We start from the raw sequence: 19,388 nt of genomic DNA, 5'->3' as shown, positions 1-19,388 counted from the left end.
CATTTTTAAGAAACTTCTTATCGTTTCAGTGCTGCTTAGTACTATCGAAGTGTCCGTTACTTTGAAAGTATCTTTAGCTTTTAGCCCTTCGACCTTTTGCGAAAAATTCTGCCAAATTCATCTGAATATAATTTTTAGAATTAATATTCTTACAAAAGAATATCATTTTCGAACTTCCTTGTTTACGACCGATGAGGTTGAATTGTTGGATGATGTGGTTGACCCTACCCTAATTGCATGCCTTCTTCAATTTATACAGCTAGAAGTGGCAAACAGTCTTTTAGTGCGTCTGTTGTTCGGTGCACATCGAAGATAGCAGGATGGAATTATTTTGCTCTATAGTAAGTTTCATGTGTTCCTTTTTCTCATCTCTTTTTCCTGTTCCAGCTCCAGTTATTAGCGAGTTTATGTATCGATAGATAAATCACGACGACGGACGGATTTTCTCTAGCTTTCATTCGCGCTACGGCACTTTTTTACAGGCTGATCGGAAAGCAAGCTAGACTTATCCCGTATACAGGTATAATCATATCAACTTTTCTTCCAGAACGAATTCCCGCTTGATTTTCCTATTAAGCTAACCTCACTATTAGCGAGTTTATGTATTCGAGATAAAGTGAGGGGGCGATATAAAGCAAAGTTGACTTGTCTCCAGAATCACCGTCCACTTTGCTCGACGGCGGTAAAAACACCAAAATACTGTCGTCTGTTTAGGCGAGCAAATGCAATATAGAGCCGTACATCAACATCAACTTTTTTTTGTAGCGATCTCACTTACCGTCGCCCTCGATATCCTCCGATACATAAACTCGGTATTGAAAAATAATAATCACCAGTCTCATTCGGAGAGCTTCAGAAGGATACAGGCTATATTGGTACCAAACTCTTTTCAACTTACTATCAAGAGGTACCGTGGTATCAAGGGTGATCACTGCACGGCCACCAATAAAACTGCGCATTCAAGGAGGAAGGCAAGCTATGCAAACGAAAACAATATTAGTCTTAAATAAAATATTAGTCATTTGAGAGTTATTCTTCTTCTCTTTCTAAGAATGTGACTTTTTCATTTGATTGATTTGTTTTTCAGATTATTTGGTTCACAACTTTACAGACTTGTTTTCCCCACAGTATATCAAGCAGTAAATCAACAACAATAACATGCGCCAAAGACGAACTTAAACACCGCATGAGAGATTTATTCGGTGGAAATGGAGCCTTACCTGATTTCTTATTTTACGAGGAGAACGAACTCAAAGATTTCATGAAAAATAAAAAGGAATCCCCAATCCGAACAACGCTAAAAGATAAACAAAAAATCAAACTACGTCCGAAATCTCCGGTGCAGGAAATGCTTTTGGAGGCTTGGGATTATGTTGAGCAAGGCCGATATGTCTCGATGATTAGACGATGGGCGAGACGATTGCACAGGACGATAAAGAAAGTTAAACACCGTCAATACTTACGTCACCGGTATTACCGCCGTTTTATGCAACGTCATCACCATTATGGCGTCAAAGCGCAAAGACAACATTACCACCACAACGACAAGAGAGATATGGGAAAGCAAAGTCAAGATGACGTCAATGACTTGCTAAGCCTCGATGTGGGACGAATGCGAAATGCAGCCTCGTTTACGTATTCGGGTCAATTATCATGCACACCTGAAGGAGGGAAAGTATCCTCATCACATGGTCGAAAAGTCACTCTGTGTGAAACGTGTTATGGATATGTCGACTTCGGACCTAACGTGTAAGTGCTTTCTATTTATTCGTTCTTTCTAAATTCTGTCTCAAAATGTAAACACCTTAACATATTACCATTTTCTTATACACAGCATAGACAAAAGAAGGAACAAGTTTTCTCCTACCGTGTCATTACCATAAACCAGAGAAGTGTAAGTGTCATTTCCATAAACCAGAGAAGTGTAAAGAGATGGAAAAACAGTTAGTCTGATTACCCAAAGTGTTCTGATCGTTTCTATTGAAAACGCTTTTGTTTCAGCTTTGATAAGGTCGTAAGAAAAGATCCAAGATTGTGCTCTCAAAACTTTCAGTGTGAAGTTTACACCATTTTGTTGCTTGAAAAATTCTTATCACAATGATATTGAATTGTTTCGACAAATTTGGTCAAGCTTCGGGAAAAACAGATTAAAGTTTCTTACCTTACTGCATTCAGACGTTTTATCTAATGATGCGGTTATATCATTAGATTTGCTATGAAATTCTGAGCAAGAAAATATAGGGATATCTTTTGGTCCGAGTAAGGTATTCCCAAATATAAACCCCTAGACTTTACGCATAATTAACCTCAAAACAAAAGAATTTCGTCACATCACGCTAATTATGCTGATTTTCTTTATCAACAACAAAAGAAATCCATTATCTGAAGGGCAAAGTACATGACGAGCTGTATTTCAAGAAGCTGTTTTTCCATCTCTTTAGACTTCTCTGGTTTATGGTAATAACACTTACAATTCTCTGCATAAACCATAAGAAAATTTACAAAAAAAGTCATATCATTTCCATTAAAATACCTTTCCTACGGTATGTCAAAGGTCAGCATTGGTTGGGAGAGTCTGTTTGTTTACGTTGAATTTCGGTACTTTATGAGATCAGCTATAGTAGAATATATGCATGTACTAGGAAGTTTGAACCGTGGACCGTGAAAATTCATAATAACCCAAGGGTTGCCATGGTAATACTATCCACAAAAATCCATTATTTTCTTCCATTTCAGTGTTCCACAATATGCAAACAGTATCGAATGTTCAAATACGAGAAGAGGTTGTTTATCAGGGGATGGAGTTTGTTCGCAAAAAGTGGTCTATTACAATTTCCGGCGCTTAGTGGATGGTTCAAAGGACAAATGGTCGTCGTTTTTTCAGCCCTTAAATGTTAGTTGTCAATGTGATTGTATAGAGAACTCTATGACGCACCGATTCCTTGTTGGTGATTCGAACTGAAACTATCTTCAACTATTACACTTTAGCCTTAGCAAATTTTTAACATTAAAATCCGTCCCAAATTCTTTTCAGAAATAGAAGTATATCATGTTAAATAATTTATAAATTGAACATTTTTTCGTAAATAAAAATTCTCTTTACATGTGAAAAATTTCCTCCGCAACACGCCATCTTGATTGTATTCGAGTGTTGTGTGATAAATTAAAACTCAGGTCGGCTGGCAAGTTTATATGCTGGAATACGTTTGTGAAACGGAACAAAGCTAACGTTAATCTTCATCCCAGTTAGGGTTTTGTTTTGGTTTAGGTCCTCCAGCTTGTTTAGCCATAATAATCTGATAAAGAAAATCAAAACAAAATTTAGCTCAGATATTAACAGATATTTATTTTATCACAATTTTGTTTACAGCCGAATTTACACAAACTACTGTGCAGATCGTTCAATGAAGTAAAAACCTTCAAAAAAGACAGAAACCCAAAGAATTTTAAAAGAACTTAATAAAAATTCATCCTTAACCTTTCCGCCCCGAAAGACGTATCTGATACGTTCGCCATACGTTCCGAAAGACGTATCTGATACGTTTTTAAGGTGACCTTTATATTTGGTTGGATTACGCCCCAACCGTCAGAGGTACGGTAAAACCGATTAAAAAATCGGAATCAGCGTGAAATTTCCGATAAGAAACAATCGGGGTTTGTTTTGGTATGACGCAACATTTTTCAAAAATAGAAATGGTAGACCAAGCTGTGTTGCGTGATTTTGTGAAACTGGAGGAGGCAGAAAGTTAGCTATGAAAGAAAGGGTTTATAAAAGTGTTTTAGAGTTTTATTTGGCTTTTCAAAAGTATGGAATTGTATTACCTAACTATAAAGAAACCTTCTAAAGAAAAAAGTAAGTGTTTTTATCAATTTTTCAGTTCTCTATAATTTTTTGAAGTTTTGCACCAAAAAATGACTTTTTCGCGACATTGTTTTTTCATATACCTTTTGTCTGGCTTCATAATTTCTGTCCAAAATTGTTTGAAGTACTCAGTTAAACATATTTAGAAAGGGGAAAGGTAGGGCTTTCCAAAAATATAAGGGTTTTTTTCTGAAATTAATATTTCAAAAAGTTATAACGGTTATCGTGAAAATTGCATTTTCATCAAAAAACGTTGCGCGCAGACGGGCTGAAGATATAAAAATGTTGCGCGCTGGAAAGGTTAAAGAGATATAAAAAAACCCTTGATATTTAGGCAAAAACCTTTTGACAAGAAAACAAAAAAAGACACTACAAAACTACACCTTACCTGATCTACTCGAAGGACGGTTGAAGCAGCATTAGCAGCGAATTTCAATCCCCAGTATTTGACCAAGAAAGAATCTAAGATTCCACGTTCGAGAACGTCACAAGTTGCAATACCTTCTCCCTGAACAATATGAAAATGTAAAATGAATTTCGTGTGACATTGTAATGGGTTAAACAAGAGAATGTCCATCGTAGGAAAATATAAATATAAATTCAACACCTTAGGCGCACCACTTGACGTCACAAGTCAAGTCAATATTATTTGAACACACCTCAATGTCGAATCCGATGTTGCCTTCACCACTGGTGTGAGCAGCATAAAGTGTAGAGATCAGTTCAGTGGCTTTTACTCCTGCATTCTCAGCCATGGTTCGTGGGAAAATTTCGAAAGCTTCTGCGAATTTCTTCACCGCATATTGTTCGAGTCCAGGAATGGTCTAGAAAAAATATGAAATTCCATTTTATAAGGAAATGTTGTCAAAGTGGTTCATGATTTTAAATGTGTATTCCAAAAATCAAAAAGTTACTTTAGCCAGTCAAACAAAACAAAAGTTCTTATCAGACGAAAGATGGACTTGGACAGCAAATTTAGTTATCTTCAAATTTTTCTGAATTTTTTAAGAGGGAAAAACTTTGAACACTATTCTATAAAAATAAGAAACGAGAGAAAATTAACGTAAAAGAAGCGCTTCATAAAAGTTTTGCTGACACCAACCTGTCCATAAGTAGAGATACGTTGAGCAAGTTCCATCTCAACTGCACCAGCACCAGGCAACATTCTTGAATCTCTAGTCAATGCTTTGAAACAGTTCACTCCATCATCTACAGCACGCTCAATATCATCCATGATGTTGGTGGTCGCTCCACGGATTACAATGGTTGCTACTGCATTGTCTTCACGGTCTAACAGATGGAAAATACAATTTGAAAAAGACAAATTGCAAAACATTCGAATATTTTCTACTTCAAAAATGAAAGCTTTATGGTACGAAAGATGGATTAATATGACACGAATCTAAAAACTTGGGGCACGTTTTTACTATAAGAAAATGTCCGCCCTTTGTCAGACTTGTGTTTAAACTGAAGTTTTCATTTGGTTATTTTGCCACGTGTTATGTTTAATTTTAGCTTAAGGAACTGTTTAGAAGAAGAAATTTAAAAATATAAAACTAAAAACACATCCAGACAGCTTCAAAAGTATTTCAGACACACGCATATGCTTAAGAAATCTGCAAAGTCGATCCATAACTTAAAATAATTACACGTAGATCGTTTACAACAGACGAGGGATGGCTAAATGAAAACGACAACTTTCAATCCAATGAATTCTCATACAAACCTTGTCTAAAAACAACAACTGGCGTATCTCCAATTTCTGCCAAAGCTACAGAATCGCATTGTCCAGCTTCTTCAGGTGTAGGGGCGGTGATTCTCGGAAGGGCGGTTGCTTGGGTGGCTCGACATAAACGCCTCAACTCAAACTTAGACATCAAGCGGACGACCATAATTTTGTATTTATTGCAGAAATGAACAGCCATGTCGGCTGCTTTGCCACCAGTGACAATGACATTACATCCAGTATCTGCGATAGATTTGATTTGTGATTCCAAAAGGTCTTCTTCACCTTTTGAGAAGTTGACCAATTCATCAGCGTTCTTGATCAGGACAGTACCCTAAAAGTTTAAAAAAGGGTCACGAAAATGAAGCTCAAATGGAACGCATTTTATATAGTAAATTTATCTTTTAACCCCTTCGTTTCAAGTATACACTTCTGTGCAACAAGTTAAATAAAGAGAGGCAGTTTTTTGTATGATAAGTCATCCTTCAACACCTCCACTTTTGAAGTATATAATCTTTGTCATCTTTGCCTCGATTAACGAACAATTACAAAAATTACAGTGACCCTCAACACATACACCTGCTAAATTTTCATATAATAATTCAACACACACTCACCTTTGTCTCAGTAGCCATAGAGTCTAGGGGACACGACAGCACACAAATTTTTGCATTGGCGACTTTGGTGATGTCACCTTCAACGTGTCGTCTGAATACCATACCATTGACAATCTCCGAAGAATATAACCCTGAACCCTGAAAGGGACAAAAAGAATTACTTTTGAAAATATTTTCAGCTGCCAAAAGAAGTCCCTGAGAGTCCCTTATTTTGTACTAAATAGCCTGGTTCCAGCTCTTGTATTTACCAGAAACGCGCAAGTAAGTTCCTTTGTTGTTGTTGTATGTAGTGATTATAATAACAGCAACAAATCTGGTCCTGATGTTAGTAGAGCAAACAGTCGGAAAACTTACCAGAATTTTTTGTACACGGACATTGTCAACATTGAAGTTTCCAGTTTGTGGATATACACTTACTATAAAGGAAATGCGTATACAAGAATTGTTTCATATAACACCTGAACACTTAAAAGATATTACCAATTTTTTTATTAATGCTTTATTTTTCAACATGATTTTGGCTGAAATTTGAGTTTGTTTTTAGAGTCCCTTTACCGAGATTGTTTCTCTTTGGGCGAATGAATATCCAACATAATCTTTATATAAGGTTGTTACTATAACGAGGAACAAGTAACAAGAAGTAACGAGAAGTAACAAGAAGTAAAGAGAAGTAACAATTAGGTAACGAGTAGGTATGACACCAAATGATGACGTCATCATCAAAATTGACAAAATCTAATTATTTTAATTTCAAGGGATTATTGTCAAGGTGTCACATGCCAAATTTGAAAAGAAACGGAAAAGCCAATCACGAGATATAGGTGTCCGGATTCCAGTACCAAAAAGGGCCCAAATGATGGCGTCATCACCAAAAGAGACAAAATCTAATTAGATTAATTTCAAGGCATTATTGTCAAGGTGTCAAATGCCAAATTTGAAAGGAAACGGACAAGCCAATCACAAGATATAGGTGTCCGGATTCCAGTACTAAAAAGGGCCCAAATGATGACGTCATCACCAAAATTGACAAAATCTAATTAGATTAATTTCAAGGCATTATTGTCAAGGTGTCACATGCCAAATTTGAAAGGAAACAGACAAGCCAATCACAAGATATAGGTGCCTGGAAAAAATCTAGAAATGATGTCATCAATCTTAAAACAATTAACCGGTGACAAAAGCAAGACAATGGAGCATCATTTTCTTCACTAAAATACTCGTTACCTACTCGTTACTTCTTGTTCCTCGTTATAGTAACAACCTTTATATAAGTATATCTGTAAAATCTTGGCTAGTATTAAAGGCGTATTGATTGAAATGGTTATAATAAAAACTTACAACAAGCTCTTGTAATCAATTCTGACAAGAAGTCTTCGTTTCCATACTAGAAAAAAAAATTATACAAACTTAATGATCAGATGACAACAATGATATTTTCAAATCAATCTTCATTGAAGACTATGTGAACAAATTTGTTGAGAATTGAAAACCATTTTTTTCCAACAAGGTTAAAAGTTATAAATACAGAAGAAATTGAACTTTTGTTGGAACTGGTTGGAAGTTTAAGGATATTGAGGAATCTGATTTAGCCTGAGGATACAGCAAAAAAATTAAGTAAACATTACGTACTTGTTTACTTGTAATAACAGGTTTCATGGCTTTAATTATTTCACTTTTGTCTCTTAAATCTTTAACTGTATATTTGACGAGGTCTAGATAAGAGATAACAAATAAGATTGATAAACAAGTTAAATTTCTAAATGCCATATTTTCTGGTAATAGGATATAGTAGGGAGTTAATTGCTTATAATGACAAAATCAAATTTAAGTTGACCTAACTGACAGGTATCAAAGTATATGACACATCAAGGATATAATATGAAAACATTTTGAATGCACCTATCAGACCTAAAAGCTAGAAAAGGATTCTGATGAAAGTTTATTACCGATGCCAATAAAATGAATTCAGTATTTTGACGTTTTGACCGGGGTTAACTGAAACCATATTCTCTTTCATTAAAAGTTTATGTTGCAAGGATAAATATATGTGATTTATTCCTTATCAGGCTTTATCATTTGAAAACTCTAGGCGTGTGGTCAATCACACTCCTAAAACCTTAATTTTTGTTATTTAGACGTGTGATAAGGAGTGCTATGTACAACTTCTAGTAGTGGAATCTAAATTTATGGGGTGTGATTGATCGCACTCCTTAGGGATTTTAGATGTGTGCGGAGGTGTGCGCGTGCTATCGCACGCCTTAAATGATGCAGCCTGCCTTATACACTTAAACTATGTATTGGAATATACATACCTGGTAATATTTCGAGTGCTTTTTTACAAGCCATATCATAGCCTTCTATTACTTCAGCAGGTGACAAGCCCTATAAATGAATGAGATATTAGGAAGTAAATATTGTGCTTCAGAGTTCGTGGAAGCCTAGCGTGATATAACAGTTTACAATGCCATCATAGAAATGTGGAACAAAGCACCAAATTTGGACCAGGCATGCCTAATACCCTATAGATTGATATTAGAAGGGCTGCCAAGTTTAAAAATAAGGGTAGCCAATTTCTTTTTTTAGAATTGGAAATTTCAAACTCATTTTATAGAATTTGGAAGCTCTCGAAAAGAGAGGATAGCCGATTTTTGTACTGAGCGAGAGGGATTCCCCCAATTTCGGTCATATAAATCGACACCTCTATGGATAACCAACCAACAAGATTGCTACATAATCCATATCATGGTTTCTAACTGATGATAAAAAAATTATATCAAATAAGACTGAATGAGTCCTTAATGGGATTTTTAGAGGCAAAAAAGGATAAGTGTTTTTGTATGATCAATAATACCAACATACCATTCTTAAGAGTTCTTCAGCACTGTTAAGGAGAGCACCAGAAAAAATGAGGACCCAATTAGTTCCATCACCACACTCTTGCTCTTGCATTTGTGAAGCGAAAAGAAGCATTTTAGCAGCTGGATGTTGGACTTCGAGTTCATGTAACATTGTGGCGGCATCACTTGTTACAAATAACTTGTCAAGGTGGTTGATGACCATTTTGTTCATGCCTGAGGTTTGAATAATTTAAAAAAAGAAAGAACTTTACGTGAAGGAAAAGTTAACAAACAAAACATAATTTACAAATTACAGGGTGGCCACGCTTATTTTAGATGAAAAATCCAGCTTTTTTGGTCAAAAACATTCTTTTTTCCAGGTATTTTCAGCTTGAAAATGTACCTTTTTCCAGCCTTCACCCAAAAATCTGTACTTTTTTCCAGCTATAAGCGAGTGCAAAATTATTACCAGTGAATACCCCTCAAAACCTACAAAAAATAGAGGTACCCTCTATCTGAAAATGTAGGTGGAATTTTAGGTTGAAACTTTTTGTGTTGAAAGTACGCTGTCTGTGGTTCCTACAAAATGGTTTTTCCCCAATAACTTTTTATAAAATAGTCCTTTTGGTCTCCAATTTTGAGCAGTGATTCACTGCAAAGTAATTAATGTTGCAATTAGATTATTGGGACTTAAATATTCACAAAACTGTACGTTAAAATCAAAATACGCCTTAAAACCTAAATTAGAACTTTGAGTGCCTTAAGATTTGTTTGGGGTCCAACCACGAAGAAGAAAATTATTTTTTTCATAAGTACCAAAAAGTATAGGTTGTATGACCTTAAATTCAATTGTGTAAGTTCTAGGTCCGAAAAACTTAATTTTTTGAAGGGATTCTTGATAAAATTTAGATAACTTTGAATTTTGTAACACTTTGCAATAATTGAAATTCTCGAAATTAGGTATTTTATGAAAGTAAATTTATAAGAGGTTGTAAAAAAGTGAACTAAACAATATTAAATCAAGTTTGGTGGCTAAGAGAGCCCATAGTGCATTTAAAGGGGTATCCACTGATTTTCAAAGATTTTCAAAAGACATTTCTTTCAAATAGATCATAGAGATCTATGCTTTGACAAAAGAACGTCTGAAAATGAAAATGGCTAAACTCATACTAGATAACATCTTATGAAAATTATATATGTATAATCACATAATAATTCTAACCAATTCCTGATTAAAATTTCAAAAAAGTTTTTCCAGTTTTTCCAGCTTTCCTGTTTGGAAAATGTACCTATTTCCAGTTTTTCCAGCTAGTTTTCAGAAAAAGGCCATTTTCCCAGTTTTTCCAGGTTTTCCAGTTTTTCCAGCATGCGTGGCCACCCTGAATTAACACAAATTGAGTATTTTATGCTAAAATAAAACCCCATTATAATTTTTGGCTTGTCCAAGTTGACTCTCTGTTAATCAATTGTTAAAAAGAATCCTTCAAAAAGGTCTTTTAATAAATTATCTTGCAAGCACCAGCTGCCTAGTATTGAAACACTGCTGCAATAAGAAAAAAAAAACATTTCTAATTGGAAGACTTCAAAAAATTAAAAAGTGTTCTACCGTATTACTTCAAATAAACGCCCCCTCGAATAAACGCCCCTCATAAAATTTTGTTATTAGAAACTTGTGACTTTAATACTTCAATACCAGTGTTGATTGGGTTTGAAAAGGGAGATTTTAGTCATTTCTTGTAACCAGAGCAGTTTTCAGTGCAATTTTAGTCGTTGAACCAAAGAAATTTTGCACTAGAATCCTGATAAAGAACTAAAACAAAGGGTATTTTTGCTCTAAATATTTGACCTTACACTTAAAAAATTAAATAAACACCCCCTTCTTTTAAACGCCCCCTCAAATAAATGCCCCTCCTAAAATAAACTTTTCTCAGCTTGATGTATTTTGATTTATAAGTGCCACTGTTTCAGAACGACGCAGCTTAGATTTATGAAAAGGCCTATCAACACCACATGTTAATTTTCAAAATCAATTAGGCAAAACCAATTACTTGTTTTACAGGCCCAACCGACACTGAAATTCCAAAAATTTAAATGAAAATAAAACTCTGTGTCATTTTTTCATTATACTTAAAAACTCCCAAATTTCCCAAATTTTGGTAGTTTCCCAAGGTTTTGAGAATTTCATGTTCATGAATTTTTTCATTTTATCCATGACTATCCATCCTTTGTGTCCTTCTATTTTCTTTTGGAATTTTTCTCAAAATGTATTAGTTTTTGCTGCCTTTTTAGAGATTTTATAGGTGAAATTCTACTTTTATTTTTATTTTTTCACCAACTGACCGACCCTTATATTTGGGTAGTTTGGCAAACAACAAATTAAATTGACCTCACCTAAAGAAAAAGAAACAAAAAAGTAAGAAAATTAAGAAAACAATAAGTAGCTGGCATTGATAGAATAGAAGTTTTAAAACAAACATACCATTTGGGCCATATGAAGATCGTAGAATTTTTGTCAATTGTCTACATGCTTCAATATTGCGATAGACAGCTTCTTCTAATCCTCTGAAAGACTAAAAATAAGATTTCATTGGCACAAACTGGGTCAAAATCTAAGCCTGTCACCTACATTAATTTAAAATGAAAAATTTTAGAGCATGGACCTACACAAAAGCCTACATCAACATCAAATATTTCTGTTTTCTAATTATTCATGCTTAATTAAAGCTTCATTACTGTACTTGAGTATTCAATTTTTAAACTTTTGTTTTTGCTAACCCCATAAACTGCATAAAATAAGGTATTTGAATAGCACCCTTTAATCTGCTTTAATTTTTGTAAAAAAAAACAGCTAAGAAACAGCGAAGAAAATCCAGCTGAAAAACACCATTCTATCACGAGAGAACTTTTGGATCAACGAACTCAAATCCTTAAAACCCAAGGGTTTAAACCAAAAACTCAACTTGACAGCGCCTTAAATCTGTGTTTACACATCCACTTCTTCCAGATCACTTACAGACGACTCATAATTACATGTCACAGCTGGTCACAGAACAACGTTCAATTGACGTCAAAAAATTTTTTTGTTGAAAAAACTGAATATTTCTAGCTAGAAATACACCTTGGAAACGGCCTTGGCCGAAACATGTTGGAAAAAAATACGGCACTTTGTTGACAATCTAACTCTCGCATCGAATTCCCGCTTTCTTCAGAAAATTGAAGATGAGAAAAAACTTAAGCCATGGATCACGGCTTGAAACAATTATATGAAGGGTGGGATTTTACTGCCGCACATCGTGCAAGGCACTGAAGAAAGACCACGAGTGTCAAAAAGAATGGCTGTTTGAAATGGAACAGAAGACGCAGTTTAAAAAGCGGGGGTAAACATAGTAAGTAATAGCTTTTGTAAGTGTTTATTTTGCGAAATATATAACCATTTTCTAATATGGTCTACAAACTAGCATTTCTAGAATTTTGATAATGGAAACTTAAATATATAATGAAGAAAAAAAAAACAATTTTTTTTATATGTTTAACCCCCGGAAAAATTATGTATTATGTATTACGTATTACGTAACTTTACATTTCCTGACTCGCTAACTCCCAGAGGAGTTCGGATTGTAAACCCGATTGGTTAATTTTGGAACATCTTCATAATGGCAGATAATTTAGAAGTGTCTAGTGGGAAGGTCGTGTGAATTTTTTGATGTCAGTATTAATTTTGTTGGTTGATGGCTTGTTGAATCTGGCAAGAAAAAAGTTAACAGGTATACCTTTTTCTAACCAAGGATCTGAGGGATTCAAGCAACACTGATCTACAGGATGTATTTGCACAACAAGGATGAGAGTTACCTGAATCAAGTTCGCAAGACAATTAATTAAAACTTGAAAGTTTGAAACAAAATAAAACGTGCAGCAGCCAAATATCAACCAACCAAACTTTGTCATTCAATTCCCGAGACAGCGCTTCGATTTTTAAGGCCTTGTTTATACGCTAAAGTAAAAATAATTTTGCAAATGTAAATGGGTCATTGTTTGAGGTCCGGCAAAATTTCCGGGAAATAGCCTATCTGGCGGTGCGCGGATCTAGGTGGGTTCCGCCTCCCCCGTAGATCTTTTTCTTGTGAAGTTGATCTTCAAATTAGTTTTCAAGGTTGGCTTGGCTCAAATTTTGGCTCAAATTTTAGGCAATTTCTCAAAAAGTTTTTGAAAATGTTAATTTCATTAAAAAGCGCCAGGTTATTTTTTCATGAATCCCTTTAGAAGTTTTGCGGCGCATTTTTTTGCTTGAGAGTCAAGTAAAAGATATAGCGCTTTCCCAGCATTAATCTTTGATACGCTTTTTGGCGGGACGCTAGTGTGACTAACTGCCTAAGCGCGCATCTACAACGTACAAGTTTACGCCCGAAAGAGCTAAGCCTGCAATTAGAAGGAATACTCAGACTACCTTGATAAACACACCCCTTCTTTTCAATATCTCCCTCAAAAATTGCACGAAACAATGTGTAAATGTGTCAATCTCACACTCAATCCTAGAAAGTTGGCACATATATGAGCTAAGTGAAAACAGATAACCAGACAGTGTCAATCGAACGAATCGAGCGCCGAATCAATCGAACGCAATTGAACGCAATCGAATAATTGCAATTCGATTGTCGAACGCAATCGAATCGCAATTGAATATTACCCAGGATTTGCTAATGCTGTTCGATTGCTTCGATTGCGTTTGATTGCTTCGATTACGTTTGATTGCTTCGATAACGTTCGATTGCTTCGATAACGTTCGATTGATTGAATGGTATTAGATTTTATTCGCTTTGGTATGGTAATTAAGCGCTCGGCCGCCCACGCTAAAAAGCTCTAACAGAGTGATCCAATTTAATCTAATCGCAATCAAACTCATTGAACATAATCGTAATCGAACGAAATCAAAGATTAATCCAATGTCAATTATCAATCAAACCAATCGAACATAGTCAACTATCAATCAAACCAATCTAACCTTACTCGAACTCAATCGAACACAATCGAATATTAACCGTCCTCTTTGTTGACAGTGTTACATCAACAAGCACCTTCTTCCGCTAAATCACTAAATAAGGTGCAAGACATTTGTTTCTTTTTTTTTTTCCTTTTGATTTGTTTACAATGTTTCTTTTAGTTTTTCCTCTTTGTTTCTTTTTTCTATTTGGAGATTTAGAAATTGATTTGTTTGTCTAATGATGTTAAGATCGTCCGTTTCCTTCAAGCATGCTACTGTCAATTCGACAGGAGCTGTTGTACTTCTACATGCTATCATGTGTTCAGTGCTTTCTTTCTCCTCTCATAGCCAGCATGTTCTCTTCATTCCAAAGTTACTACCAACATCAATCATTTCAAGCCTCCTTCTCATTGTTTCACTAGCTTCCTTTAATCCCATTTTATTTAGATAACTTTTTCTTTCACACCTTTGTCCACTTTGATGCCTCATCTTTCTCATTTCTTTCTCATCCAACTCCCTTTCAATCTGCTCAGCAATTTTCCTCTTTATTGTTTTCTTCCATAGTTCTTTCTTGTATTCCTTAGCAGCGTTCAAGTCTACCCCAATGTCTCTAGCAATTCTTCTTGTCTCTGATGCCCAATTATTGGTCTTTGCTGTTTCACTGCATTCCTGGTCCTCTATCACCACTCTTCCTAATCTGTCTTTGGCTGACGTTATAAGGTTTTGATAGAGCATCATTCTGTGATAGACCACCTTCTTTTCAATCGGCCATATCCCAGTCTCTTTCAGGATGCCATAGTAAGGTGTTGATGATGGCATTCTTAGTATGGACTTAAGTATTCTCGCTTGGATTTTTTCTAATTCTTCAGTCTCTTTTTTGTCAATCCTTGTCCAGCATTCCAGGTTGTATATCAGAGTTGGGACGACTATTCTCTCATAAACTAGCAGTGCTGCATCTGTGGACATTGATCCCAACCATTCTTCCTTCACTGTTCCTTTCAGCTCATTTAACATAGCCCAACTCCGTTTTTCAATTTCCTTTAACTGCTCAGAAAGTTTGCCATCTTCTGTGATCCAGTTGCCTAAGATTTTGTAGCTTGCAACTCTTTCAATTTTTCCTCTTTTGACATCCATATCCAGCTCTTGAACCTCCTCTTTCCTCTTTCCGGTTTTAATTATCAGGTAATTTGTTTTTCCTGTGTTGAAAGTGAACCGCTTTTCATGCTCCATTATTTGAAACTTTCTCCCAACACACTTAACCAATGAGGGAGTCCCTGCAGCTATAATATCATCCACGTAAGTCAAGGGGGCTATAGATAGGTTTGGGCTTACTACTGTTCTTGCGTCTTCTCCAATTTCTGCTATCTTTGATGTGTTGCAGCAGCACAGCAATGGTCCAAATATTGTACCTTGCTTGACTACTTCCTCAACCTGAAATTCTTCGGTCTCTCCACAAGGTGTCAGAACCGTCATTCTTGCCCTTTGGTTTAGCTGTTTTAATAGTTGGGTCTCACTCTCTCATGCCACAGTCCTTCAGGTCTACTAGACAGTCATCCAGCCAGAGTTGGTCGAAACACTTTTCTGCATCGGCGCAAATAATGTAGGTGTCTCTTCCCACCTCCCTGTTCTTGTCTAGTACCGCCATCAGTGCTAACCAGTTGTCCTTGGTTGATCTCTCCTTTTGTCCACCGTTTTGGAATTTGTTTATATTCAATTTTGACTCTGCCTTGTTAAAGTAGTAATTTCTCAAACACTTTGCTGACCGTATTGGTCAGAAAAATTCCTCTCCTGTTCTTCATTTCTGTCTTCTTTCCCTTGTTTTTATATATTGACTTGACGGTTACTTTTTCCCACTGCTATGGTATAATCATGTTCCTGAAGATTTCGTTGAATATAATTATCAGTGAATTGATCATCTCACCACCTCCCTCTTTCAACATCTCATCCCTCCATCCTCCAGAATCAGGTGCCTTTCTTCTTTTCAGCTTTTTTACTACGTCATTTATCTCTTTCTTGGTTACGGTTAGGGCTTCCTGTGTATTTGCCACTTCTTTCATGCTTTTGATCTTTTTCTCTACTGTCGATTCTGATTTCATTTGGGCTTCATTAAAAGACTCTTTGTCTGTTTTTTTAAACAGGTCCACATAGAACTTTTTGAAGACATCAATAATCTTGCTCTTTTCAGATACCATTTCCCTAATCTGGTTGACCATTTCGCTTGCTATCTCTTGTTGCTTTCCTTTGACTTTTCTTTTGAATTCCCAGAAACTCTCCTCCTTCATCCCACCTCCATTCTTTCTCAACTCTTCAATTGTCTTTTGGAACTTCCTTGCATACCTGTGTTGTCTTTCGTGAATTATATGTCTGTTATTTTGGATGGTTTCATTTTCTTTATTTTCTGCTTTGCCCTCATTAGTACTCTCACTCTACTACTTTGCTCCTTCTTTTTCTTCACCTTGGTTTTGCATAGATTCATGATGTTATTGACCTTTGCTTCCCATCTGTTGTATCTGTCTTGAAATGATTCTTTTTCTTGGAGTATTCTTGAGATTTGCTGACCTTTCAAAATTCCTCTGAACTTCGACATTCCCTTTTTTCCAATCACCTCCTTTATTTCGTTCCTTCTCTCAATATTAATGCTCCACTTGATTGTACTTATTATGGCATTGTGGTCTGTATACTGTTCTTTGATTTCTTCATTGTCATCTTTTATCACATGATAGGGGGTGAACCGTCTTTCTTCGTCTATTAGCATTTGAATTACACTATCTTTCTCCGTTTTTTCTATTATCATGTAGTCGAGAACCGATTTCTTGTCTTTTTCGACTCTTGTCCATTTGCCTTCAGTAACCTCCAAGTCATTGACTATCACACAATCTCTCTCTCTTGTCATCCGTTCCAGCTCTTTTCCTCCTTTGTCAGGTCCTCCTGCAGATTTAGTTTTTGAGTTGAAGTCCCCTACAACAAGTACCTTATGTCCTTCTTCCTGTCCTTTCAAAATTTCTTGCTTGACCCCTTGATAGATTTCTCTGATCTCCTTCACTTTTGCTTTTTCTCCTTTTGGCGCATATATTACTCCAAGTCTGTACTTGGTTGTTGTTCCAATCTGCACCCACATGGATTCCATATTTTCTGTTTCTTTTGCCTCCAGTTGTACCACGCTTTCAAATATATCTTTCTTGAAGCCGATTGCTATTCCTCCTCCTTGACTATTTCTGTCTTTCCTGATGATTTTGTATCCTGTTATTTCTTCTAATTTTTCTCCCCCTCTCCATATGAGTCTCCACTAAGGCAAATATTGTTGGTGTTGTTTTCTCAATGGCAATAAGCAGGCTATCCCATTTCGACTTTAGTCCTCTGATGTTGTTATAGTATATTGTGACTTCTTTCAATTTTTTTTCTATTGTTTTCTTCCTTTTTTTCTTTTTTTTGTCTTTTTTGTTTTCTTGGTACGGTTCTTTTGGTTGCTTTTGTTGGATCATGCTTGGTGGGGGAAGTTCTGATTGGCCTGTCGAAAATTTTCGGTAACCAGCTTTCTCACCACGTCATGTAACTTGGCCATGATCTTATTTTCCATTGCATTTTCTCTGTTCTCTCTTCTTTGATTTTCTTGTCCTTCTATGTATTGTCTGTATCTGCATCTTTCTGGGCCAAATCTGCAAGCCTCACCGTATCTGCAGAATTTCTGCCGTTCCTCCTCTTGCTTGTTGTGTTGTTTTTTCCTATTTTTGTCATGCTGAAACCAGCACCTATCTTCAAACTTACAATCTCCGTACTTTTCAAAGTAGTAGCACTTTTTCCTGCTGTTATTCTTCTCTTCTCTGCTTGCCTCTCTGCCAATCTCCTTGTTGTCTTGCTTAGTGTTGTTGTCTTCCTCAGTGTTGTTGTCTTTCCTTGATGTTATGTTTACTACTTTTGTTATCTCAAGCTCTTTATTTACTTCCATGACCTCTTTTAGGTTTTCCTCCAGCCTCCAGCTTCCTTTCATTGTTGCTTCTTTCAATTCTTAGTTCTTCTATTGTCTCCAGGTAAGCTCTCATTTCCTTTTTAAGTTTTTCTGCCTCTCTCGTATGCTTCTTTTCTTCCTCTTTTCCTTTTTTCTGCAATATTTCGATTTCATCTTTCAAAAAGTTGCTCTTTTCCTGTGTTTCCATTAGTTCTTCGTTAACTACTTCTTTTGTTTCTTATTTAGTTTACTATGTAGCTTTTTTATCTCCTCTTCTAGTGTCTTGTTTCTTGCCTTAACTTCTTCTCCTTCTTTTTGTCGTTTAATTTTCTCCCTTTTTAATATCTCTACTTCTTCTTCCAACTGCTTCTTTGATTCTTTCGCATCTCCCTTCATTTGCTTTATTTCATTTCTAAGCTTTGCAATTTCGTCTTCCCTTTCTCTCCTCTTTACGTTCGACAATCGAATCGCAATTATTCCATCGTGTTCGATTACGTTCGATTGCGATTTTTGTTCGAAGTTGTTCGATTGACACCGTCTGGAGATAAGGTACTGTCTGAACTACTGAGCCTAGCCGATGTCCAAGTGCATCCTTCAACACATGACTGAAAAAGTTCAATCTCGACAATTTAAAATCTTGCACGAAAGTGGTCTTTTTATCGTATGAAATCATTGATTACTCCTCTGTTTGAAAAGTGCCTAATCTCAAAATCAAAGCTAAAAGTCACAGTACAACTATTGATTTTGTAAAGCACTAATTTTTAGATTGAACGTCATGTGAACCCATTACTACGGATTCCACGAAATCTCGCACCGAAGATATTTTTCCGTACAGCAAGCCTCGCGCCAAGCAAAATTTCTTTTGTACCAACATTCAATTTTTCAATGAGGGTGCAAGATGGGAAAAGAGGCGCATGCGCAAACATAATTAATAAATTGAGCGAAAGCAAAGTTAGCCAAATGAAAGGTAAAAATCGATGGATTATGGAGTCATTCACGGCGAGCTGGAATTATTACTTTACGCCAACTGAAAATCAAACAATCTTTGTAAGTACCCTTACGCCAATGCGCCAAAAACTTTTCAGTTGTACGCCGAAGTTTAGTTACACGAAATCCATACTGGATGTGAACGACGATATGTTGTGAAGAAAAATCTGCAAAATGAGAAAGAATAAAAAGTACCTTGGCACCATCTTTCATCATATTTTGCATAACAGATTTTGGAATTGAAAGCGCCATTTTCATGTATTCTTTGTGCTATGTTACAGATTGCAAGCAACGAAAAAATTAGCCACAGCCCTGAGATTTTTCAACAACCAACTGCCCCGATCCAAGAATATTCCAGAACACTTTCGCTTCGGAAAAAACAAACCCGCGTGCCCCTCTGTTTGGATTATTTTGCCGAATGAACTATATTAGTAA

General features: G+C 35.9%; 1 protein-coding gene across 1 annotated transcript; it reads right to left on the bottom strand.

Annotated features, from left to right (window-relative positions):
• Positions 1-3,057: 3,057 nt before the first annotated feature.
• LOC136809355 (T-complex protein 1 subunit theta-like) lies at positions 3,058-19,378 on the bottom strand. The gene is made up of 13 exons (XM_067065874.1): positions 19,149-19,378; positions 11,522-11,612; positions 9,065-9,276; positions 8,518-8,587; positions 7,835-7,917; positions 7,544-7,589; positions 6,560-6,621; positions 6,206-6,343; positions 5,589-5,922; positions 4,965-5,152; positions 4,522-4,686; positions 4,251-4,370; positions 3,058-3,296 (listed from the first exon to the last, which is right to left on the bottom strand). Exons 1-13 carry the CDS (start codon positions 19,209-19,211, stop codon positions 3,231-3,233), a joined length of 1,638 nt encoding a protein of 545 aa, XP_066921975.1. The 5' UTR covers positions 19,212-19,378; the 3' UTR covers positions 3,058-3,230.
• Between the last annotated feature and the right edge of the window lie 10 nt (positions 19,379-19,388).

This window comes from Clytia hemisphaerica, unplaced genomic scaffold, assembly GCF_902728285.1.
Source record: "Clytia hemisphaerica strain Z4C2 unplaced genomic scaffold, Clytia hemisphaerica genome assembly, whole genome shotgun sequence".
Classification (NCBI taxonomy): Eukaryota; Metazoa; Cnidaria; class Hydrozoa; order Leptothecata; family Clytiidae; genus Clytia; species Clytia hemisphaerica.
Note: the sequence above shows the minus strand (reverse complement) of the source record. Positions and strands in the feature narration are given on the sequence as shown.